At 35.7% G+C, this 26,747-nt stretch overlaps 1 protein-coding gene across 1 annotated transcript; it reads right to left on the minus strand.

The window, feature by feature from the left end:
- Window positions 1–4,270: 4,270 nt before the first annotated feature.
- On the minus strand, window positions 4,271–26,747 carry LOC137619742 (stress-activated protein kinase JNK-like). Its single transcript, XM_068350044.1, is given in 9 exon segments — window positions 4,271–8,524; window positions 8,526–8,669; window positions 10,709–10,833; window positions 13,159–13,317; window positions 13,627–13,756; window positions 14,978–15,112; window positions 16,137–16,334; window positions 17,482–17,611; window positions 25,393–26,747. Coding segments are annotated over 9 exon segments (1,413 nt in total). The 5' UTR covers window positions 25,548–26,747; the 3' UTR covers window positions 4,271–8,287.

Below are 26,747 nucleotides of genomic sequence, written 5' to 3' on the forward strand. Positions count from 1 at the left end.
TTGTCTTTGGTGACATTTAATGTTGGGCCATGCCTTAAAGATATTAGGTTCAGCTAAAGTACTTAGATATTATCTTGTTCCTAAACGAATAATAGCCGAATAATAGCCTTCAGCTTGCCTGGAACTATGGCTTTTGAAATTTATAACGAGGTGTCGGTAGTTATTGGTGGGGAAACAAACCCACCCCTCCAGTAACCGAGTAGCCACTTCGTTTCAGCTACAGGAGAATACAGATATACTCCCAGCTCTGTCAGCTGACTTTTAATTTTTTTTCTTTTAGTTTATGGTTAGCATTTCATTTTATGAAAGGGAATTTAAGGAAGACAAGATTTTGTGGCTCTCCCGATAATTCTAGCTGACCATCGGTGTCTGCGGAACCTACTATACTAGTGTCGCTACCTAGAAATCCCAACCAGACAAATATGCTCAACTTGGGAGCAGGGATCTCCAAAATGTCGGACATCTTCAAAAACACAAAACAACACAGAGCAAAGCGAAACACGTCTGACCAACGCTGGTGCTATGGAGGAACGAGTTAAGGGGATGGGGAGGTGTAGGGGTGGGGAAGGATAGTCGTAGTAGGAGGCAGCAGACGGGTGTAGTACGGCACCTCGTTGTTTCGGGGGATGTTGATGAGGGAGAGGTCTAACTGGTGAGGGACCTATTTTTGTGGTTCTATCCCGCCCCAGTTTACTATACCGACATTCATAGAGTGAGACAGCTAGGTTTATTCCTGGCATTCCATGCATCCTTTTTTTCTCTGGTATATTTAGAACTATGCCTTAGAAATGGTGCTATAGGAGCATTTCACAGGGCGACACAGGTTTCTCGCACAGAAATAGATTTTTCCTTTGTCAAAATCCCTCTTTTATTCCTGTTGCTGTGTATTCCCTCTCATGTACAGTAGTGGTGTTGACTATGGCATCGTATCTTAAGAACGAAACAGTGGCACTTGTGGATAGGAGAACATCAAGCTATTCCTTCACATCTGCCGCACCTTAGTCTTTTAGCGTCGAAGTGGATCCACGCATTCATCAGACTCGAGTACACTACTGATCGGAAGAAAAAAGTGCACTGCCTTTTTTTCCCCTTTTTGGACGATTAGTCATTTAAGAACAACCTAAAAGTGTTATATTTAAGTATGACTTCTACCATATCTCTCCCTGTTAGAGAGAAAGTATTGCTCAATCTTTCACCGAGTATGAAGATACAGTACAGCAAGATTACTTAGTACTTTGGAAGAGATCATAATCTCATATGTTCATAGTTGCACAGTCCTACTTGAGCGCCACCGTATCTGATCACTCTCTCTTACTTCAGTACCGCCGTATCGATTCAAGCTCGTGGTCGAGTGCACTTGAGGCAATGCCACCTCACGTGTTTGTGACTGGGTGCCTCTTCTGGAACACCACCTCATGAGTTGGAGATGGTCACATCTTTTCGCACTAAGTGCTCTCTACTGCTGACAAGCAATCTCCAGATCAAGAATACTCTACTGTTTGCACACCACTTTTCAAGAAAGCTACACATTTAATGAGAGCTCATATTCGCCTTATAGTAAAGCAACATAATTCTTTGTTTGCCAGTTAATTTCACAAGGTGTCAATACATACCAGACCATTCCTTCCCAAAGAGAAGAGTTGGTATGCGATACAAATATTTACACACCAGCTACCGATGTTCTTTCACAAGACTGAGCGTGCATAGTACCGCCAGTAGTTAGGGTATCGCCCGTCTCTTCCTTTACAGCCAGCGTAACCTCTAACTTTCAGGAGAGCGAGAGACAAGATGCATACTAAACGTCACTCTTTCAGAAACAAACATCGTTATATGCAGTTTATCAACTATCGTCAAACTAGTACTGAATGGAGTGCCTTCTACCATATGCTACTGCTACACTTGTAGCAGAAGACGTCAACTGAATACGTCCAATCAATGCAGCTACTTGTGTCTGACGATTTCGTATTATGGGAGAACTGTGCATACGGAGATCATACCGACCGTTAAGTGTTTCGTACCAAGTGTCCAGCACGGAGCCTTTTGGGATAAAAGTGCTCACACGTGTGTTGCTAGTACTTGGCCTCGTACGAGATCAAGCTCTCATTTTCTAGACGGAAAAACGGTCCCTCACCAACCTGAGCGAGTTGTATATAGAGTAAATTCTGAGAGGTTATGTGTCAGAATTGCAATTTCCCCAAGAATACATTTGCTTATAAGGTTCATGTATTCACCTTACTTGCTTAACGCTACCCAATCAAACACTTCACGTATCTTCTTCAGCAACTTTCGGGTCCCAGAACTTTTGACATCTGCTTCATCCTCACTCCTCCATTACATAGAAATGATAGAAGAAGAGCCTAGGACAATTCTCAACACGTGTATGGGCTACGGGATCTTACCAGCATGAGGACGAGGTTTCTTTGTGGCCTACTTTTGTGTGTTTCGTCTTTTCAGGAACGTTGGAATTCTGTTTACTCTCTACAAAACAAGTTGCCTCAGGCTTGCTCGCTACAAATGGGGTTTTTCCATTGGATCAACCATCCGCAATGATTGCTAAACCTATGATTGTCTGCTGCGATTGGGAACCCCACAATTGCCTACCATGATACAAAAAATTATTTACTACAATATGGAACTCTATGTCCTTGTACAGTAATTAGAACCCTTATGATCACTTTCCAAGGTCAGGAACCTTAAGATTGTATACAGGAATCAAGAATCATGTGATCAGGAACTACGTGCTCCAGAACAACTCTTGTATTTTACACTCGTGCCTCAAGGAGTCATTACTTTTGAATCGCCAGGGAACTAGTTCAGCCAGCGGTTCCCATTACTTGTTCCTTCGCAGCACTAATACTGCAAAAGAGGAGAGGAGAAGGAAGGGATCACTGCAGCACATAACGATCAATTTAGTGTTGTTGCTCAAAACTTGGGCCATTCCCTCTGCATGGTTTCGTGGGAGAAACCGCTCTCTACCAAAAACCCTACTTTCAGGAAGGATTTTCGGTACGGATTATTGGAGCTCATGCTTGCAGTACTCTTTATCATGTTTGAGATCAAGCACAAACATTGCTAGTTGGGACATAGACAGAAGCCCTCTCTTTCCTGCGCTGTGACGTTCCTGAGATGCTTAGGTGATACTATCACACAATAACTTCCAACTCGCCAATACTACTCCTCCATCTAGATCTTCCCATACAGTATATTTGAAGCCTGATCCATGACACCAAAATCTTCCATATCAGTGATGTGCTCGAAATGTTAGAACAGGTGACTTCTCAATTCTGATCTCGGCACTTGTACAAGCTCTGAGATGCCACATCATCGGCACTTGTACAAGCTCTGAGATGCCACATCATCGGCACTTGTACAAGCTCTGAGATGCCACATCAATGGTGTTTTTGGTGACTACCATTAGTGCTGCTTAGTACGACAGCTCCGACTTTATCCAAGTAGTGGAATTCCTTATACTAAAACAATATATAGAATCGTAGTTCCCGGGGTTTTTGCAAGCACCCTCCCCAAACTGTCGAAACGAAGAGTCCACACTGATACCAGGGACCCAGATGGAACAAGGGCACGATGTTCCAGAATCTGAGTCTTCCATTATTGAAGTTCAGTCACTAAGTGACTTTAGCCAAAGTGCTTCACTACGACTCAGGGTTTGTCAAAGGAAGTACATTGATTTAATCTGCCCAAATCCCAAGAACAGCCTTCTTGATGCACCATTCTGAAGCCTCATTTGAAACCAGACAGAAAGGTGGAATTTCGGTAGTCGGGGTCTGACTTCCCTGACCCCGAAGACGAACCCGAGGGAAAACAATCATGCTAGGATCTCTTCTTCCTCCTATTACGAAATCTCGCTCTCTGGGAGGACAACCAGGGAATCCAAAGGGTAGCAGTGCCACTCAGACAGACCTGACACTTCTGCATTCTGCCAAGTTCCTTCATAAAGTTTCTTCAGTCATGCTGAAATGAGAAAGAGAGAAAATAAGAAAAACTGTAGGGCAGCTGGAAAGGCATTGAGAACATGTCTGTGCAGCTCAACAGCTAGTATAAAAATGTAGGCTCTGAGCGCTGTCAGACCCATGCTACCTGTGGATACTGGGTGGCGTCTGACAGAACCTTACCCCCTACTAAAGGACTTGGGTCTGTATTCGTGTAGGAACAAGTATTATATATGGTCACACACACCTGGAACAAAAGACTAAAGCGATCCTAGACAGTAGTTTGTGAGAAATAAAATATTCAAGTAGGTAATAAAGTCAAATTATAAGTTGATAATTTTTTATTTATTTGCACTACTGGGGTTGCTTTATATATACAAAAGGTTAATGATTTGTCCGTACTAAGCACAAATGTCTTGAAGTTAAACAGGTGTAGCAGGTGGAACTGCATTTTCCCATGAATAACCTAACTAGGGAAATAATTACCAGGGTCTTCAGTACAGGCCAGGTTGATAGATGGATTATTCTTAGAATGTAGTGCTTGTATAACAAACAAGAGAAGCAACAGTAAGTTAGGTACAGGACAGCTGGTAATCATAATGATCAAGTAGGATAAATGATATTAGAAGGTGGATGATCACCTACGATAGTCGCTATACCTTTCCAAGACCTCGCTTCGTTCACTAAGCACTCTTTAAGCCAACGGATTATCATCACTTATCATCGTCATTTAGGTGTATCCATAGGGAAAGACAGGCCTACAGACATAAACTTAACACCAATTAGTATCCTCCTCAGTAGTGATACTAACTACTCTGTACAATATTTTATCATTCAACCTTGTGAACATCATTCAGCTATTCACACAAGCATGACCTTGCAAACAAAACATGCACGCACGCGCACACACCAAGAAATATGAGAGCTGTGGGTGGAGGTGGGTAACAAGTGGTGGCCGTTGTCAACACCTAACGGGATGATCTGGAAACACTGCATATTCCTAAGACCTACAAGAAATACACAGGGTGTTATCCATCCTGTCTTGAGCACTAAAGGTAAGAATTGGACAGGTATTTGTTATGCCTGCCATCCAGTGGCCAGTTCCACACCCATAGCATGAACCTTTTCCTATATTATAATTAATGTATTTGAAGAGATTTTCAATACACCTGCATGCACCCTCAAACTCAGAAATAAAGGTTCTCAGGTCAAAAGAAGAAAAATAAAATGAAGAGTCCAACAAACATTCAACCAACCCTGGGTAAATGGAACACCTATAGGGCAGTGCCTACACATAGCACTCCTTTTCTTTTTCTTTTGTACATATTGTTGCTAAATATACTAAAAAGAGTTCCTACTATACTGTAGTCTAAAGTGACCTAGCCAACATTTCAAGTTTCACTAAATGATATGTTCCAGTAGCTCAGGGAAGGCTGCACATGCATCTACAGGTGAGGTGGCCTCCAGACATAGCATATAAAAACAGAAAACCTAACAGTGGCCAGCACATGAGCTTTCAACAAACAAAACCTGGAATGTACAAAGGAAGTTGGTTTGAAGCCAGCTTAATCCCATCTTGTGTCATGAATGATTAGTTTATATTTATAAGCATAAAAGTCAAGTTAAAATATTCATAATCAGCATAAGGCTGAATTCAAACCACATCACATTGCCTACAACAACAATTACATAACTGAAAGACAAAATATTCACTTCTTCCAAAACACAACACGCTGTAGATAATATCACTCTCGCTACCATGTCCCTAACTTTCAAAAGATTTTCCAAGAAATATAAAATTAGTTCATAGTACGCAGAGTGATATTACCTGGTGAGCACCAGTGGTCACCCCTTCCTTTGTCTCTTCTGAAGATCCCTATTTAGTCCATCAAATGATCCGTTGTCAAGAATTGAAACTCCACAGCTAATTTATAATATCTTGATGAAAAAATTTAAATAGACCTTTATCATTTAAAAATACATTTGTTGTGTTTCACAGTTTCCAAGACAACTAATGTTTTGGAAGTCAGAAAAAAAAAATTGTGTAATTTTGATTCAATTGTATAGTTCAAGTTTACAATCAATATCATTACATGGCACAAAAACTCAGAGGACTTTCTGTATCAAAATAATGAAGCACAGTTGTGCTAGCAATGGGAGTAATGTTGAAGAAGTAGTAGTTATAATTCAGCATCACTAGAAATAAAGAAAAAAAAAAAAGATGACTATATTGCTCTAAAGATTTGAGGTTTACTGTAACTATGAGATATTATCATCTCCTAAATATCAAAGAGGAAACGTTTGTGAGTGAAATACTATCATGTCATCCACTGTAGGACTACAGCTACCCTTAGTAAATTAGACATTTATAAAATTTACTAGTTTTATATATTTATATATATATTTATATAGACCGGTATATGTAAGCTACAATTAAAATTAAATCCAAATCATGTATGAACAATTTTAACACAATGATCATGCAAAATGTTATTAAAAAATAATATACAAGTTTATGCAATTACTTTCATGAACAAACCTTTATTAACGTTTCAAAAAGTACTCTTACAAGTTTAAGGGTACTTTCAGTTAGAGACATGCTATACAGGATTTGTTGGACTCAGTAAGCGTTTCCATGAGGGGGACGTGTGAGATGGTGAAACACTGGATCTTTACAAGCTACCAGGAGGGCTCGGGAAAAGTTTATCAAACTGACGTTTAATACAGGGTGTGTAATATTTCTCAACTTTTCAATGTATTTGTGGTGTGGCCCCGTTAAGTAATCCTCCTGGATTTGCTATGGAGTTCGAGGATTATAAACGCAAGAGAACTAAAGATTCCCTTCATAAAAAGAACCCCTAGCTAATATCAGCATTGCAAAAATGATAGCAAGCCGAGCCATCCATATGCCTGCGAGCCGAGTGTCACCTCTGCAAGCTGAGTGGTGGACGGACTTGAGGCATTCCAGTAAGAGGCATAACTCTGGGCCAATCACCACCAGATTTTATATACTGAGCTCACATATTCTCCTAGTTTCTTGATAACTTCCTTTGGAAGGAATTAATGTAAACAGTACAGTAACAATAAATAACCAGTCTTACAAAATACTGCATCGAGATTAATGTACAAGCCTGGAGTTTTGTCCCTTACTGGTCGTTCTCATCCATCTCAAAACGTTTTAAGTTTATGTTACTGATGTGTGGAGAGAGAGAGAGAGACAGAGAGATAGAGATGAGACTCTGCAAATTCTTTGGCAGAGTTTGGGACGCCATATTCTGCCTAAATATGAAATGGTTTGTAATGGATTATAAAGGCTGAAAACAATGAAATCATTTTTCACCATACACTTCATCTGACAAAAAACAAGTTTGGTCTGTACATTAATACAAACTTGACAACTGTACATTTGTAGGTTGCTTGCTTATGAGAGACCCTTGGAAGAACTGGTATGCTAAAAAGGAATTAAATAGAAAAAAAAATTCTTTTTTATCACATGAAAAATTGTAGTTATTACTATATAACCTTCCTAACAGATGCCAAACATACAGATGATCTTGCACATCTTTCCACAGTATTAGTAAATGAGGTTTTGCGATCTCTTTATTGAGAATCAACTGTTATATCAATATTTGATATGATTCATCATTTTCCCTTAGCAGCCACAAGCTAAGCTTCCCTCTAAATGAAAGCTCTTGCAACATATTTTCTGTGGGTTAACTTTAGTTCATGTGAAAAAGCATAAAATTCTTTTTTGGGGGAAAATATTGACCTAAGCAGAGCAAGTCTTGACTGATGAGCTCCTGCGGCAATTAACACAGATCAGGGTAATAGTCAATTTGCAAACTATTTTGAGTCACAGAGTGTGGAAACATTTAAAGACACAAGTCCTCTCAGATGTTGATCGAGACATGAAGCAGGAAAATATCTATATAGCTTACAGTACCTAAATTGCATATTTTGTCTATATCATCACGGTTTGAATGGTGAGTTTCAAACTTTGGATGCATGCATTCACACACTCACTCTTACAACACAAAATGGACACAGAAGATGGTGTGGACTACACAGAATGATGTGCCTCTGCCAAGAAGCACAAGAGATAGTTATCAGAAATGTTATGTAACAGCACAAATTCAGCTACTGTACAGTAACGTGAAGTATGGACCTGCTATGCCCAGTCTTATCACCAGTCACAATTTTATGCATGTGACAGTTACCCCTAACAGGTGATGCACACACACCTGCACAATCATACCATTAAAAGTGGCCTTCTGAGGAACACTGTCCCATATTTTTCACTGCTCAAAATTCCTTATTTCCACCTTAGTACCAGTGCATGGTCACTTTTCAACCACTAAATCAATCTCTTGCTTGACACCAGTGTCCTGCTGGTAGCTTGAGTGAGTGGTGTGCAACAGAGGAAAAGGCTGGGGTGGTTGAGGGGGCAGGTATGGGGCGGAGGGACTGCTAAGAAGATTCATGGCAGTCCTATCTATGATTGGGACGATGTTGGTCCTGGTCCCCGTCAGCAGCCGCGTTTGTGGCTGCAGCGGGGGGAGCATGAGAGTGGGTAGTATTTGCTCCTCGTGCTCCAGCCCCGGCACCACCTGGCGCATTGTGCCCCATTTCATAGTCCATAACTTCCTTATAAATGAGTTCTTTCCACTGATCTACTGTATGCTCACGGTCGTCTACGCTGTGGTCGTACGGTCCCGGCGCAGGCTGAAATATTTCAAACGGAAATCATTCTACATGAAAGTACTGATGTGGAAAAAAAAATATTTACAGTGTGCATAAAGGAACTCTATCCTGTTGCTTCAAACTGCAAAAAGAAAGAAAATTACATATATTTAAGAAAACTATAATGATGATCAATTTCAATCTAGAAAAAGACTACTGTACTGTACATTAGCAAACTCAGGATGAATGAAATAAACCTTGGAATAACCAGCCTCAAAGAGAAACCTTGTCACAAAAATACAATAAAAAAAAACTTAATGTCAATTACATGAGTTTGAAGGGCATTAAAGCAAGTTTTTAAAATATTGACTCAGGAAGAGATAGTAAATAAAAATAGTATTATAAATAAAATAGATTTCAATGGTTCTTTTGAGATGATTTATGATGAGTAATGTACATTCAACTGCTGATAAAATAAACTATTGTACTTGCAATCAGAAGATTAGTGTAAATCAATTACGATCTTGATGACAAAATTTAAAAGTACATAAGGGTTACCACTTCAAACTACAAATCAAGAAACAATCGTCATCAGACCAACTGAAAAGGTCCATTAAGCAGAGGTAGACCAGAGGTACCCGAGCATGCTCTTACACTTTCCATTAACCACAAATCTCAAAAATTAAAACACCAAAGGTTATGGTATAATAAAAAAAAGTTCATAAAAAAACAAGACTGTGTACAAATATATCCAAAGGTTTCTTTACATGCTGTAAGGGATGGCAGCTGCAACAATCTTTATTACAGCAAAAGTCCACTAGTCCAGCATCCATTTTTTTTTTTTTTTTTTTGGGGGGGGGGCAATCCAACACATTACAATTTGATCAGGAAGTCCCATAGAAAATCAAAGCTGCTGGTTAAGCAATTTTCTCTCAACTGTATATTGAGAAATTACCAAAACACACTTCTAACAGCCTGAATTTGATTTGTAAATGTTGTAGCATAGACTATTTTTATATTAAAAAATTGGTAGCTTCCTTATCATCCCCTTTGCAATGACCTCAAAATGTAATAAAAGTAATTTGACAGCTTTGTTAATCTACACAGTTTTTGCTAACTTGCCATAAACTCTTTAACTTGGTTAGCAGCTCTTCTAAGAGATGGACACTCCAAAATCAAACCATTGTTCTCTAGTCTTGGGGAGTGCCATAGCCTCTGTACCATGGTCTTCCACTGTCTTGGGTTAGAGTTCTCTTGCTCGAGGGTACACTCGGGCCCACTATTCTATCTTATTTCTCTTCCTCTTGTTTTGTTAGTTTTTATAGTTTATGTAGGAAATATTTATTTTGATGTTACTGTTCTTAAAATACCTTATTTTTCCTAGTTTCCTTTCCTCACTGGACTATTTCCCTGTTGGAGCCCCTGGGCTTATAGCATCCTGCTTTTCCAACTAGGGTTGTAGCTTAGCAAGTAATAATAATGATAATAATACTGGAATAATGGACTACTTCTGCATTAAGGTTTTGATGGAATTTAAATTCAATGTGCTAGTGGTAATCACTGGAAAGTTTATCATAGGATTGACATATTTCACGTTCATGATTTTTTATATTTTCAAAACTATTTTCTAATATGTTTAAAATTTCGTTTCAAGTGATACAGTATATACATATAAAAAATAAAAGGCCACTTTATTAGAATGACTAATCTTTTAACCCTTTTACCCCCACATAAGGTTAAATTTCGAGCACATTTTGCTATATATTTTTTTTTTAAATTGCTCTAACAGGCTTAATTTTTGTCCTAGAGAGGTCAGGTTGGTCTCATTCTCTTGGAAAATGCCTGAATTTTCTCAAAAAATTATCAAGAAATTAAAAAAAAAAATTGTAAATAGCATTTTTTTGCAGGGACGTACCGGTACGTCCATGGAGGTAAAGGGATGTGTTTTGTGAAACGTACCAGTACGTCCTTTGGGGGTGAAAGGGTTAAAAATTCATATCTATTTTGTAAGACACCTTCAAAACAACAATATTTGTAAAACCTCACAAATACCAAAGTACAGCACAATTGATCGTACTTACAGCATTAACTTCAGTTTCATCATACCAAACATTAATATACGGATGCATTAAAGCGTCATCAACACTTATCCTTCGCTCTGGATCAATCACTAACATCCTAGATAACAGGTCTCGAGCTTGACTCGCTGAAAGAAACGGTACAAAAAAAATACTCTGTAATTTAAATCTTAACAAAATTTATTTTTTAACAATATCCAATGCAAGTTTACCTCTTAAAAAAAATTTTTATCTGAAAAAGGCTATAATCGACAAAAGTTTGCAATTGTAATAATACTAATTATATATGTTATCAAATGAAAAAGCATGCCTATTACAAAAAAAAAATGCTAGTGGTGATTAAATACCTCAAAAATATTAGAATTGTCAATAAACACACCAAAAAAATATTCTGGTACTTCAGTAAGTAAAACTACAATTAGTAGAAATTCCTCCTACTTACCTCGTAAGTGGATACGATTCTATTAATCAGTTAGAGGCTGTCTATTACACAACCCGCGTTTTAAGGGAAATGTGGAACATCATACAAAATGTTGCTTTTTGAATACAAAACCCATGTTCAATTGTACTTCCTTGCCATATTTATTTTCCACCATGACTAGATAGAAGTTGTGTCTATGATCTTAGCAATGGTAATGCAAGGTACATATGACAAATCAATCTCATAGAAGTATCATGAATGAAATTCGTATGGATATACGATATTTAACTTAAAAATAAATTTCTGCCCGAGGGGTAAATTTTTACTAGAGGAAAAAATTAAGATATTCCTAAAATACTCTCCCCCCCCAGCTCCACCTCTTTGACGTCTCACAGGATTATAATACAGGAGAGGGGTTCCCAGACCCCTCGTCCCGTCCCTTTTAGTCGCCTCTTACGACACGCAGGGATATGTTGGCGCTACTCTAATTGTTTTTTATGCCCCCGATATTAAATTTATCAAAAATAAATAACTGCCCAAGGGGTAAATTTTTACTAGAGGAAAAAATTAAGATTTAGAAATCTCTATAATGCATTTCACAGGGAAGGTCGAGAACCGAGGAAAGCTGCCACCCACCCACTACCTGGTTACATGTATGACCATTTCCTTGACCATCGTAATAATTTTGTCATGTTTGATTGATACTTATTGCTCTTTAATTATAGTATTACTTTAAATACAGGTACTCCTTTCTTTCCATAATATGCTATCAGTAAACAGTAAAATTTTCTTAATCAATAATATGATTTTCAAATTTGTATATTAAACTTGGGAGGCACAATATATCCGGCGAGTTATAAACTTCAAACTGGCCTATCACTAGCCATTCATAAGCCCAAACAAATACTGTAGCAGGAGGGGTAGATGTATTCATCAGAATTGTATTTGTTTTAAATACACTGCAATAAAACCAATCGACTGTCAAAGCTAATTGGTTACAGTATGTGACAAGCAAGAATTGAAGATATCCATAAAGAATTTTCTTTAACAATAGTAACGATGAAGCGAGGACAATTACTCTTCCTCTTCTCTCCGTATCTTCCTTCACCACATCTCGCCGTCTAATCCTCTGCCTCCCTCTTGACCTTCTCCCCTTTACAGGTTCCTCCCAAGCCCTATTCACTCCTACCATCCATCCTTAACACGTGCCCACAACATCTCAGTCGTGACACTCTTATCTCGGTAATCATTTCTTTATTATTACTCCTTATCACACTTGTATTGACCAACTATGATGTGTTACAATTTTTCCTCATTACTACATATGCTTAGATTAGATTGTGATAAAATCAATATAACAACTCTGGGATAAGAGGCCATGTCTTTTTAAGAATTAGCCACGATATTTTTCTTTTATCGTTTCAGCAACACTTTCCAATGCACTACTATAAAACCCAGACTATCTGAAAGTTAGCAGACAGCTTTGCACGTCCACTTAACTATTTAATAAAATACTGTGCAATGTTGATAATAATAAATATAAAACTTGTAACATCCACTGGCATTAAAAATAGTTGTTTATAATATTGAATATAATTTGTATCATAACTTCCTGTTCGGAAACATGAAAATTCCAGCATATCTTACATTGATGAAAAAATACTTCATCAAGCATTTCAGCTCAAGTGTTCCAAATTTTGTAGACCAAATATTCATACTACAGTACTGTAAAATTAAATTATTATATGTTTAGATTTTGCTAAAGGTCTCTTTTCATCATATGTTAATTTACTCGTTGTCAATGTCAGATTTTAAAACTGGCTAAGATTATTTTTACACTTTAGTAAAGTTCAATTGAAAATGGGTTTTCATACTCGACAACAAAATGACACAGGTGTCACCCGCGGGTCCCCCAAGGAAGCTGCACTGCACTCCATGCTTGTTGCTTTCCCATAACTAGTCTATGTAACCTTACCTTTAATCCAATAGTAGCTGTGTTGTCTGGGCCAGTACCTATCAGGGTCCTCCTCACCTTTGAGTCTATTATGATCCGTTGATTCCGCAGGGAAAAGAACATCGGGGAATAAGCGATCAAAAGAATATCCTGGGTAACGGGGACGGTTTTCTACATAATTACGAACAGTTGGTTGTAACCTCGACATAAATTCCTGTGATGGAGTACCCAGTTGTTCTGAAAGAGAATGAATTGTGAGAGAAACATCTAAATCAGTTATGGTACTTCTGCCTAAATAAACTTTAGTTAATTCAAAACCTCTAATTTACAAAATAAAACTTTACAAATTGTTCACATGATGATTTATTTATATATTAGCAACAGATAATGCAAATTTCTACATGGAATATTTACTTATTGAAGTTTTAATTTCATAAATTGGTAATTTTGCTTCAAAGATATAGTATCAATACCTAAATAACAGCAATTATATGGTGTATGAAGACTTCTGTTCCCATCAAATTCCAGAATTTATTATATACATACCTATAATTTTATTCCACTGGTCGATGTGATCAGTACCAGGAAATAACACACCACCTCTGATCATTTCTCCCATAATGCATCCGACTGACCATATGTCCACATTTTCTGTGTAACCCATGCCTAAAATCACCTGAAAAATAAAAAAAAAATTAAGTTAACTCCACTTTTTAAAGTACAGTATATTAAATGTTAGATTTATCCACAAGAACAATTTCATATTATAAAAAAATATAGTATAGTACATCGAAAGTATTCGAAATGGGAAGTAAACACGTTTGAATAGGCAAGTTGCTGGTTGCCATGGCTCCAATGGAATTATTTCTGTTTGTTGTGTGTTTCGAAATATACGATTTTCCATTTATACGAGGTCATTGATCGACCAAATTCTCACATAATTCGGGACCCTACTGTATATAAAAACTAAAAACTGTTATCACCTTCAATACATTCGAGGAAATATAAATTTTATCGGTGCACAGGCTACAAGAGAATGAATTAAAGTAATTTCCTGTCTATAGGGTCAGAAGTGATCAACATTACTGATAAAGATCCATGATGATATATACTTACTCTTCAGTGGAAACTTGATATTTCAATAAAATAATTGTGACATTCACTTGTAAGAAAAGAGTTTCAAATTCACAGAAGGTAGAAGAGTTGCAACTGTATTTAGAAAGCTAAGTTTTACACATTAGTGATGAGCCCATTAGTATAAGTATTTCTATTGCTTGAGGACATACACCTTTCAAGTGGGCTACTATATTTGTATCTGCCACTCTACACAAAATACAACCGTTTCCTCTTTTAATGTAAATATTAATAAAAATTATTTATTAACCCTTTCACCCCTAGGCTATTTGGAAATTTCCAACCCTTAACCCCCAAGGGGTTATTTTTTTCCCCAGCACATTTTGCAGTATATATATTTTTTAAATTGCTCTAACAGCCTTAATTTTTGTCCTAGAGAGGTCAGGTTGGTCTCATTCTCTTGGAAAATGCCTGAATTTCTCAAAAAATTATCAAAAATATGAAAAAAAAATTTTATAGCATTATTTTGCGAGGACGTACCGGTACGTCCATGGGGGTAAAGGGATGGCTTTTGTGAAACGTACCAGTACGTCCTTTGGGGGTAAAAGGGTTAATGTAAATATTAATAATAATGATTTATTAACCCTTTTTCTGCGCTAAGATAAAAATGACTTAGTTTAAACTACCTTACCAAATCTTAGTGGTTAATTAAAAGCTTACATAACTTTATTAATCTCACTTTTCATCTCTACAAGTTTATTTTATCAAAACTATTGAAATTCATGAAAAAACAATTGAGTATCAAATTCAGACTAAAACTTACCTCAGGGGCTCTGTAATATCTGGTCACAACATAGGGAGTCATCATGAAAGTGGTCCCGGCAGTTCGTGCAAGACCAAAATCTAAAATCTTTAAAGTACAATCTGACTTAACCACAATATTGCTAGGCTTGAGGTCCTGAAAACACAATAAAATTGTAAGTTATATGATTTGTGTAAAATATGAATAAAAGTATATAACACTTATAGATCAATGGCAAGTTTACCCATATCAAAGTGTGTGATTCTATGAGCTGTATATCAAGGGTTGTAATTTAACCCCAAATGTAAACACAAATCTAAATTAAAATATTTTTTATATAACATCACTACAGAAGGTCCTCAGCTTACAAACTTAATGGGATCCAAGAAGCTGTTTGTAAGTCGAATTGTTTGCAAGTCATTTTTTTTTCTTACATTTTGGCCTAGTGTAGGCCAAAGATGAATCCTATGCCTATAATTTCCAGCTACAAATATCAACAAATAGTATGGTTTCATATGAAATAAATCTAGAAATCCTAAACAGACAAATATAATATTCAATTTGGGAGCATGGATCTCCAAAAGGCCTGACATCTTCAAAGCACAAAATAACACAGAGCTACGAAAGACACGTCCGAACGTTCACAGGTGCTAACAAGGAATGATGGGAGAAGGTTAGGTAGTGGTGGTGGTGGTGGTGGGGGGCAGTAGCTGTAGTGAACGACACCTCATAGTAACGGGGGATTTTGAGGAGGGAGAAGTCTAATTGGAAAGGGATCTCTGGTAGTGGTATCACTCGCCCCAGTTTTAACACCGACACCCTTTAGGGGTGAGCGAGCTGGATATATTCCTAGCATTCCATGCAACTTTTTTCTCTGGTATATTTAGCAGTATTTATACCTTTGAAATGGTGCTTTAAGGAGCATTTCACAGAGCGACACAGGTTGAGCCCAGAAATAGATATTTCCTTCGTCAAAATCCCTTTTTTCTTACCGTGTTAAATGATATAATATTGTTTTATTACAGTATTTCTTTAACTTATCTTTGTTATTTTCAGTTGGATTTGAGTTTATATCTTTGAATGTTTGTTAGCATGGGACCTTCTGTAATTAGAAGCATTACTGCTTTCGTATAATCTCAACATGCTAATCAAAAGAAGAAAGACTTGAAACAACTCTTACCCTATGTATAATACCAGCAGAATGAAGATGTTTGATGCCACATAACATTTGATACAGTAAATAAGACATACGCTCATGATCCAAGTCCATCTGAATGACTTGACATAAATTTGCATCCATTAACTCCATAACCAGGTATACATCTTGAAATTCCTCCAGAGACTTCTGTGGTGTAAATGCATTTAAGAGACCAATAATCTGGGGAAAAAAATAAAAAAAAACAGTGATTAGCATGGTTTCCTTGCAAAAAGAGTTCTTCCATTTTTTTTTAATACTGGAATTCCTACTTTTGTACTGATAATTAAAAGTTCTTTGGTTGGGTCAATATGATAACTGAAGACTTGTCTTCCATAACAAGCTTTTGCTAACTATGAGATCCATTGTATCCATAACCTTAACCATTTATGATATATATCTCTCTTGAAATTACACAGCAGTCAGGTTACTGTTACTATAATGATGAATAAAATATCTACTGTACAACATAGTAAACATGCACAGACAAATACTTCTCTCACAGATTGCGTTTTTATTTGGCTACTTGAAGTTTTTCATCAAAATATTCTTTAACAACAAGAGCGCATTTCTAATGAGTACATTTTAGTCTGTATTACCATACCAACATCAGACTTCCTGACTTCTGCTAATGTAAATGTGTGCTATAGTAACTAAATAATTTAAATGTGTATAAAAAATTAAATTATGACTGAATTTCAAAGCCGTAAGCAGTTGGTTAGCGTGGCAGTGAGCTAAATATTATCCTATGTTTATTGATACCTGCCTTTTAATGTGTGCAAAAATAACTAAAAAATTTAAATGTGTATGAAAAATTAAATTACGACTGAATTTCAAAGGCATAAGCCGTAAGCGGTTGGTTAGTGTGGCAGCGAGCTGAATATTATCCTATGTTTATTGATACGTGTCTTTTTCATTTTCCAGTCTTTTCTTACCATAAAAAGTAACACTGAATTCTAACAGATGAAATTACTTTTCTTACCATAAAACTAATGCTTTACACGCAAGTAAAAGCCTTTTTTATTTCCAGAATATATAGTTATAAAAGTATTAATTATACTTTACATTTTAACATCAACTAACTGTTTTTACTACCTTTACTCGACATAATTTTTAGTGACGTTTGTAAGAGAGATTTGGGGGTTCAAAAGATTTCTCCTAACTGTCAATCAGTATCCAAATAACGATACCTTTCTCTTAAACAGTACAGTACTTTTAAAATGAAGCTACTTCAGAACAATTCTATGACTGCATTATTAACCATATGTTATTCACTATAGACTACTATTTAAGCGCCTAAAATAAAAATAAAAACAGTGGAAGTACTTACATTCTTATGATTAACCAGCTTCATTAGTTTGAACTCCCTGTAAGCTCTCTTGGCATGAGTTACATTCTGAAATGGCCTGGACAACTTCTTGATGGCTACGTTCTGTTGAGTCACTGTGTCATAGGCCGCACTGCAACAAATAATAATCATGAACAAATATCACCACAAGATATGAAACTTGCAACTTTTATGCTCATTATATGAACAACAAAAGTTTTGCATACAAAGATAATTATGAGATAACAGTCCATAAAAGTAGTTATGTCGTTATGAGAAAGGTTGGTATTGAACTCTGTACTGTGGACCACAAAGATAATTATGAGATAACAGTCTATAAAAGTTTGTATGTGGTTGTTATGAGAAAGGTTGGTGTTGAACCCTGTACTGTGGACCACACATATAATTATGAGATAACAGTCTATAAAAGTAAGTATGTGGTTGTTATGAGAAAGGTTGGTGTTGAACTCTGTACTGTGGACCACAAAGATAATTATGAGATAACACTCCATAAAAGTAGTATGTGGTTGTTATGAGAAAGGTTGGTATTGAACTCTGTACTGTGGACCACAAATTATGAGATAACAGTTTATAAAAGTAGCTATATGGTTGTGAGATAAGTAAGGGTTGAACTCTGTAGTGTATATAATTTATTTGTGGGTGTCACAGGCTCCGGATTACAAAATCTACTTTGAAAACATTTTAGATGTACAAAATATTTAATAGGGGTAAATTGTGGGGATAGAAGAGTTACAGAGGCAGAGAATTTCTGTTAATTTTCTGACATAGTGGACTGTGATCCAGGCATTGAAACAACAGTAAGGAAGAGCCGCAGCTGTGTGGATGAAATGAGATTGACCAGACTACAGGTAAATAAAAGTGTTCTATTAGTAGAGACCAAAGGCAATGATGGGGAAGGTCTATTCTATTCTATACAACAGATGAATGGGCAATGACAAAAAGGCGATTTTGAGGGAGATCATAATACAAATAAGGAATTAGTGTTGATATGGTGACGCGTCTTAAATTTCGGTAATTTGGGCATGTGGTGACAATGAATAAGTCTCAGAAAAATAAATATATTAGTAGTAAGGCCCAGGAAATCTTGGAAGAGCCAGGTTGACGAAGATTAACTACGAAGGGAGTACAGTATAAAGGAAAAAGGAGTCTAACGCCACAAGAGAAGAACATAAGTAAAATCATACATGACGATAATGGGTTCCTTATTATCATTGGATAAGCGTATAAGAAAAACTATAAATTCTTAATAAATTCACACACTAACGGTGACACAAACTTTCACATAGATTTTTTTTTATAGAACAACAAAAGTCAATTTAACTGGTTTTTACTCTACCATCACCGTAATGACAAATAATCTCAAATATCTTCAGTCATCTTGTAAAATAAAAAAAAAAAAAAAAAACTTAAATAAGAGTGCAATCAGACATTCACATAATGAATGAGAAAATGGCAAGACAAGAAACTTGAACTCTACTACAAAACTACTATTGGTATTGATAAAAAGGCTTTCATCTTATAAAATAAAATATTAATTATAAATTCTCATAACTACTGAAATTCTATTCAGTCAGGATTTTTTTTATTAAGTGGATTTGCACATTCACTTAGTTTCTCTTTCTGTCCAACCAACATTAATAAACTGGAAACATTCATGAAAGGATTTTCTGTAGATAAAAGATAAGATAGTATATAAATAACAGCAAAGATAGATTTTAACATGAAATGCTGTAGGTGGTCTAAGTTCTTCAAGCTTAAATCGATTCCAAAACCCTGTTCTTCAAGCCTAAATCAATTCCAAAACCCTGTTCTTCAACCCTAAATAGATTCCAAAACCCTGTTCTTCAAGGCTAAATAGATTCCAAAAACCTGTTCTTCAAGCCTAAATAGATTTCCAAAAACCTGTTCTTCAAGCCTAAATAAATTCCAAAACCCTGTTCTTCAACCCTAAATAGATTCCAAAACCCTGTTCTTCAAGGCTAAATAGATTCCAAAACCCTGTTCTTCAAGGCTAAATAGATTCCAAAACCATGTTCTTCAAGCCTAAATAAATTCCAAAACCCTGTTCTTCAACCCTAAATAGATTCCAAAACCCTGTTCTTCAAGCCTAAATAAATTCCAAAACCCTGTTCTTCAACCCTAAATAGATTCCAAAACCCTGTTCTTCAGGCCTAAATAGATTCCAAACCCTGTTCTTCAGGCCTAAATAGATTCCAAACCCTGTTCTTCCAGTCTAAATAGATTCCAAACCCTGTTCTTCAGGCCTAAATAGATTCCAAAACCCTGTTCTTCAAGCCTTAAATAGATTCCAAACCCTGTTCTTCAGGCCTAGATAGATTCCAAAACCCTGTTCTTCAGGCCTAAATAGATTCCAAACCCCTGTTCTTCAGGCCTAAATAGATTCCAAACCCCTGTTCTTCAGGCCTAAATAGATTCCAAAAACCATGTTCTTCAGGCCTAAATAGATTCCAAAACCCTGTTCTTCAAGCTTAAATCGATTCCAAAACCCTGTTCTTCAGGACTAGATAGATTCCAAACCCTGTTCTTCAGGCCTAAATAGATTTCAAACCCTGTTCTTCAGGCCTAAATAGATTCCAAAACCCTGTTCTTCAAGCCTTAAATAGATTCCAAAACCCTGTTCTTCAAGCCTAAATAGATTCCAAAACCCTGTTCTTCAGGCCTAAATAGATTCCAAAACCCTGTTCTTCAGGCCTAAATAGATTCCAAACCCTGTTCTTCAGGCCTAAATAGATTCCAAACCCTGTTCTTCAGGCCTAAATAGATTCCAAACCCTGTTCTTCAGGCCTAAATAGATTCCAAAACCCTGTTCTTCAAGCCTTAAATAGATTCCAAACCCTGTTCTTCAGGCCTAGATAGATTCCAAAACCCTGTTCTTCAGGCCTAAATAGATTCCAAACCCCTGTTCTTCAGGCCTAAATAGATTCCAAAACCCTGTTCTTCAGGCCTAAATAGATTCCAAAACCCTGTTCTTCAAGCCTAAATAGATTCCAAAAACCATGTTCTTCAGGCCTAAATAGATTCCAAAACCCTGTTCTTCAAGCCTAAATAGATTCCAAACCTTGTTCTTCAGGCCTAAATAGATTCCAAAACCCTGTTCTTCAAGCCTAAATAGATTCCAAAACCCTATTCTTCAGGCCTAAATAGATTCCAAAACCCTGTTCTTCAAGCCTAAATAGATTCCAAACCTTGTTCTTCAGGCCTAAATAGATTCCAAAACCCTGTTCTTCAAGCCTAAATAGATTCCAAAACCCTATTCTTCAGCCCTAAATAGATTCCAAACCCTGTTCTTCCGGTCTAAATAGATTCCAAACCCTGTTCTTCAGGCCTAAATAGATTCCAAAACCAAGTTCTTATGGCCTAAATATATTCCAAACCCTGTTCTTCAGGCCTAAATTGATTCTAAAACCCTGTTCTTCAAGCCTAAACAGATTCCAAGATCCTGTTCTTCAAGCCTAATTCAATTCCAAACCTTGTTCTTCAGGCCTAAATAGAATCCAAACCCTGTTCTTCAGCCCTAAATAGATTCCAAAACCCTGTTCTTCAGGCTTAAATAGATTCCAAACCCTGTTCTTCAGCCCTAAATAGATTCCAAACCCTGTTCTTCAGCCCTAAATAGATTCCAAAACCCTGTTCAAGTCTGGTGATGATCCCATACTTTTTACTTTCTGTAAGAGAGAGAGAGAGAGAGAGAGAGAGAGAGAGAGAGAGAGAGAGAGAGAGAGAGAGAGAGAGAGAGAGAGCATCCCAAGAGGCCTCAAATACTCCACTAAGACTCTCTTCCCCTCATCCTCTTCCCTTTTTGAAAGCCTCTCGAGCAGAAAATCAAGAAGTGAAGATGATATACTTAAATATGATTATCCATGGACATGGATTACCTATCTGTGGAGAATTTTTTCACGGATCTGATACGAAAGAAGGAGAGGAAAGTGATAAAAGAGAATAAATGAAAATAAAAAGAAAGTAGACTACATAAACTTAATTTAGAGAAAATAGGTAATTTGTCAGTAACTTGTCTAATATAGACTAGGTAAGCCGAAATAAAATTAAAAAAAAGTATTTTGCTAGTAACTTCGCTTAATGTAAATCAGATAAACTTAATAAAAAAATTAACTTGGCTAATATAGATCAGATAAACTGAATAAAACCAAGTAATTTATCAGTAACTTAGCTAATAAAGATCAGATAAACTGAATAAAAAAGTAGTTTGGTATTAACTTGGCTAATAAAGATCAGATAAACTGAATAAAAAAAAAGTAGTTTGGTATTAACTTGGCTAATAAATATCAGATAACCTGAATAAAAAAAAAAGTAGTTTGGTATTAACTTGGCTAATAAAGATCAGATAAACTGAATAAAAAAAGTAGTTTGGTATTAACTTGACTAATAAAGATCAGATAAACTGAATAAAAAAAAAGTAGTTTGGTATTAACTTGGCTAATAAAGATCAGATAAACTGAATAAAAAAGTAGTTTGGTATTAACTTGACTAATAAAGATCAGATAAACTGAATAAAAAATGTAGTTTGGTATTAACTTGACTAATAAAGATCAGATAAACCGAATAAAAATGTAGTTTGCTGGTAATTTGACTAATAAAGATCAGATAAACCGAATAAAACTGTAGTTTGCTAGTAATTTGACTAATAAAGATCAGATAAACCGAATAAAACTGTAGTTTGCTAGTAATTTGACTAATAAAGATCAGATAAACCGAATAAAAATGTAGTTTACTGGTAATTTGACTAATATAGATCAGATAAACCGAATAAATATGTAGTTTGCTGGTAATTTGACTAATAAAGATCAGATAAACCGAATAAAACTGTAGTTTGCTGGTAATTTGACTAATAAAGATCAGATAAACCGAATAAAACTGTAGTTTGCTAGTAATTTGACTAATAAAGATCAGATAAACCGAATAAAAATGTAGTTTGCTGGTAATTTGACTAATAAAGATCAGATAAACCGAATAAAACTGTAGTTTGCTAGTAATTTGACTAATATAGATCAGATAAACCGAATAAAAATGTAGTTTGCTGGTAATTTGACTAGTAAAGATCAGATAAACCGAATAAAACTGTAGTTTGCTAGTCATTTGACTAATAAAGATCAGACAAACCGAATAAAAATGTAGTTTGCTGGTAATTTGACTAATAAAGATCAGACAATCGAATAAAAATGTAGTTTGCTAGTAATTTGACTAATAAAGATCAGATAAACCGAATAAGACTGTAGTTTGCTGGTAATTTGACTAATAAAGCTCAGACAATCGAATAAAAATGTAGTTTGCTAGTAATTTTACTAATATAGATCAGATAAACGGAATAAAATTGTAGTTTGCTAATAACTTTGCTTAATATATATCAAATTAAAAAAAAATACTTGGCTAATATAGATCAGATAAACTGAATAAAAATGTAGTTTGCTGGTAATTTGACTAATAAAGATCAGATAAACCAAATAAAAATGTAATTTGCTGGTAATTTGACTAATAAAGATTACACAATCGAATAAAAATGTAGTTTGCTAGTAATTTGACTAATAAAGATCAGACAATCGAATAAAAATGTAGTTTGCTAGTAATTTTACTAATATAGATCAGATAAACCGAATAAAATTGTAGTTTGCTCATAACTTGGCTTAATATATATCAAATTAAAAAAAAAATACTTGGCTAATATAGATCAGATAAACTGAGTATAAAAGTAGTTTAGCAGTAAATTGGCTAATATAGATCCGATAAGATGCATAAGAAAATGCAGTTTGCTGGTAACTTTGCTTAATATAGATAAGATAAACTGAATAAAAAAGAAGTAATTTGTCACTAACTTGTCTAGTAAAGATCAGTAAAACAATAAACAAAATAGCAATTTGTCACTAACTTGGCTTATATAGATCAGATAAACAATAAAATAAGTAATTTGTCAGTAACTTCTTTAATAAAGATCAGATAAATTGAATAGAAAAATTGCATTTTTTTCCAGTTTAAATCCTCCTAAAATTGGATATTCCACAAAAAATAGAAAGTTTCATGGTTTAAGCCCTCTTAAAATTGGATATTCTACAAATAATAGCAATTTTTCATAGTTTAAATCCTCTTAACATTGGATATTCTACAAAAAATAGCAATTTTTCATGGTTTAAACCCTCTAAAAATTGGATATTCTACAAAAAATAGCCAATCAGTTAAATTTCTTTTTTACGTATTTATTCTACAATTATATTCTCGTACACCACACCTATTAGCAGACACACTACAAAGAATAATGGTAGATGTGAGAAAAAGATGAAATATTAAAGTTCAATAGAAAACAATTAATAAGTATGAAATGTGTAAAGTATTAAATGTAGTGAATTAGTGTAAGTGAAAAATAAAGTTATTAACCTCCTATTTGTGGAATAAAAGTATTTTGTTAATAAGGAAAAACCAAAGATGGCAAATGTACAATAAAAAGTATGAATTATATTAGGTGTTACCTTCAAGGTAATAAATGTAGAGAATTGGAGTAAGTGAATATATATATATATATATATATATATATATATATATATATATATATATATATATATATATATATATATATATATATATATATATATAAACGAAATTGCGTTATAAAGGTATTTTATTAACCATGGCAAAAAATTAAATTATACACTAAAATCTATGAAATGTGTTAAGTATTACTTTTTGGGGTAATAAATTCAAGAACTAGTTTAAGTAAAAATAGTCATGGACCTAAATGCGGAATAAGTAATAATTTTCATAATTTTAAAACATCTAATAATTTTTAAAAGAATCAAAATTTTAATATTTCTAGCCTTAATAATTATATCAGACTTAGTAAACATGCACAGGCACCATAAAATACCTCTAAAATGACTTCCTGAAACATTTCAGAGCCAAAATGGAAAAAAAATCTTGGGGACTAAATTTTGTTAACCAGGACAAAACTAGGAGCTGTCAAATAAAAAGAAGTAGCCTTAATAATTATATCAGACTTAGTAAACATGCGCAGATACCATAAATACCTCTAAAGTGACTCCCTGAAGCCTTTTACGGCCAAAATTGTAACAATTTTTGAGGGAATAAATTTTGTTAACCAGGACAAAACAAGGTGCTATCATTTTACAAGGAAATAACATAAAGAAAAAATTGAAATAATTTTGGGGGGAATAAAATTTTTTTGACCAGGACACAAGGTGCTATCATTTTACAAGGAAATAAAATAAAGAAAAAATTGAAATAATTTTGGGGGGAATAAAATTTTTTTGACCAGGACACAAGGTGCTATCATTTTACAAGGAAATAAAATAAAGAAAAAATTGAAATAATTTTGGGGGGAATAAAATTTTTTTGACCAGGACACAAGGTGCTATCATTTTACAAGGAAATAAAATAAAGAAAAAATTGAAATAATTTTTGGGGGAATAAAATTTTTTAACCAGGAAAAAACAAGGTGCTATCAATTTACAAGGAAATAAAAAAAATTGAAACAATTTTTGGGTGAATAAAAGTTTTTTTTTTTTTTTTAACCAGGACACAACAAGGTGCTATCAATTTACAAGGAAATGAAAAAAAAAAAATGAAGCAATTTTGGGGGGAATAAAAGTTTTTTGTTTTTTTTTTAACCAGGACAAAACAAGGTGCCATCAATTTACAAGGAAATAAAAAAAAAAATGAAGCAATTTTTGTGGGAATAAAAGTATTTTTTTTTAACCAGGACAAAACAAGGTGCCATCAATTTAAAAGGAAATAAAATAAACAAAAATTGAAACAATATTTTGGGGGAATAAAAGTACTCTTTAAACCAAGACAAAACAAGGTGCCATCAAATTCCAAGGAAAGGGAAAAAAGACTGCAAACACTTACCAGACGATGCCCTGTGCTCCAGAACCTATTGGTTTGAGATTGGTATACCGCCTTAGGATGGTGAAACGAGTGTCGCCCACCTCCACCGTGTAGAAAAGGCCGGAGTTGCTGGGCGCGGCCATCTTGGGACTTGGCCGGGGGCTCAGGAGCGGCATAGGTCCGCCGTCCGGTAGGCTGCTCCCAGCCTCTCCAACCTTACTCACGCGGCCCACCTTGACCTCCACCACGATGGTTTTCGAAGAAACACTCGTCGAATACACGAAGTCGAACTCACACGCACACTCTCGTCCTTTAGCTCTCGCACACACACACGCGCGCAAGCCAAGACACACACAACCACCTCTTTACGTTCTATATTTTAATGACTTTCTGGATTTATTTCTTGGATGGCTGTATCTTCCCAAACTAATATCACACGGAACCGTGGTCAAAAAGGCTTTTCGTCTTTACTTTGAACGTTAGCCCTAAGGGGGGAAAGAGAGATAGAGAGAAAGGCGGAGAGAGGAATCACACAATTTAGTGTTATGTTACTCTCTAACTTCAACGTCCTTATATACGAATGTAAAGTCTGTGACTTATGAGTACCTCGATCCTTGACAAGATATGACCGTGGCGTTGAAGATGGTAGTGGTAGACCAGCAGGAGGGAGGTGGCCCTCTAAGCTAAGCCTTCAACTTTAAAAAAAGCCTGGGGACATCAACAACAACCCTTTTCTCAAAAGGAGAGAGTGAGAGAGAAAGCGGAGGGGGAAAGGAGGAGCTTCGAAGCTAATAAGCAACGCCAGGGGACCATTAATAATTCCCTCTGTGTCTCTTATCTAGCTCTTGCGACAAGGAGACGACGTGTATGTAAGATAACCACAGCGAAGAGCTTAAAGTAAATGAGTATGGGGCGGACGAGAGACTGAGAATAGGCCAAGATGATTTTCTTTCGAACCACAGGGAAGACAATAGAAAACACGGGAAAAAGAAGGGAACTTCTAAGAGCTAGTAAATAGAAGTGTGAGAATGTGTGTTCGTTTCCTCGTTCGGGAGAGACTATTAGTCTATCTTTCTAAAATAGTTTGCTTCGAACGATCAGGGCAGACAGACGTGTTCGGATAACTGGGTCCCACCACTATAAATCGACACAGCCGATGCACGTCCCATAACACCTACGATTCTCACTCAAATACGAAGTCGAAGACGAAGCCGATGAGCGAACACATGGGCCGACTTGTTTACTAAGATCAACGAGGAACGAGACACTTGGCTAAACCAAGCCTCTGTTAATTACTGTTTCCACCATCATCGTCGTCATGTTCATCCTGTCGGTTTTCCACAGATATCCTTCGTTTCTTCTTGACACCTGGCGGT

This window comes from Palaemon carinicauda, chromosome 26, assembly GCF_036898095.1.
Source record: "Palaemon carinicauda isolate YSFRI2023 chromosome 26, ASM3689809v2, whole genome shotgun sequence".
NCBI classification, from domain to species: Eukaryota; Metazoa; Arthropoda; class Malacostraca; order Decapoda; family Palaemonidae; genus Palaemon; species Palaemon carinicauda.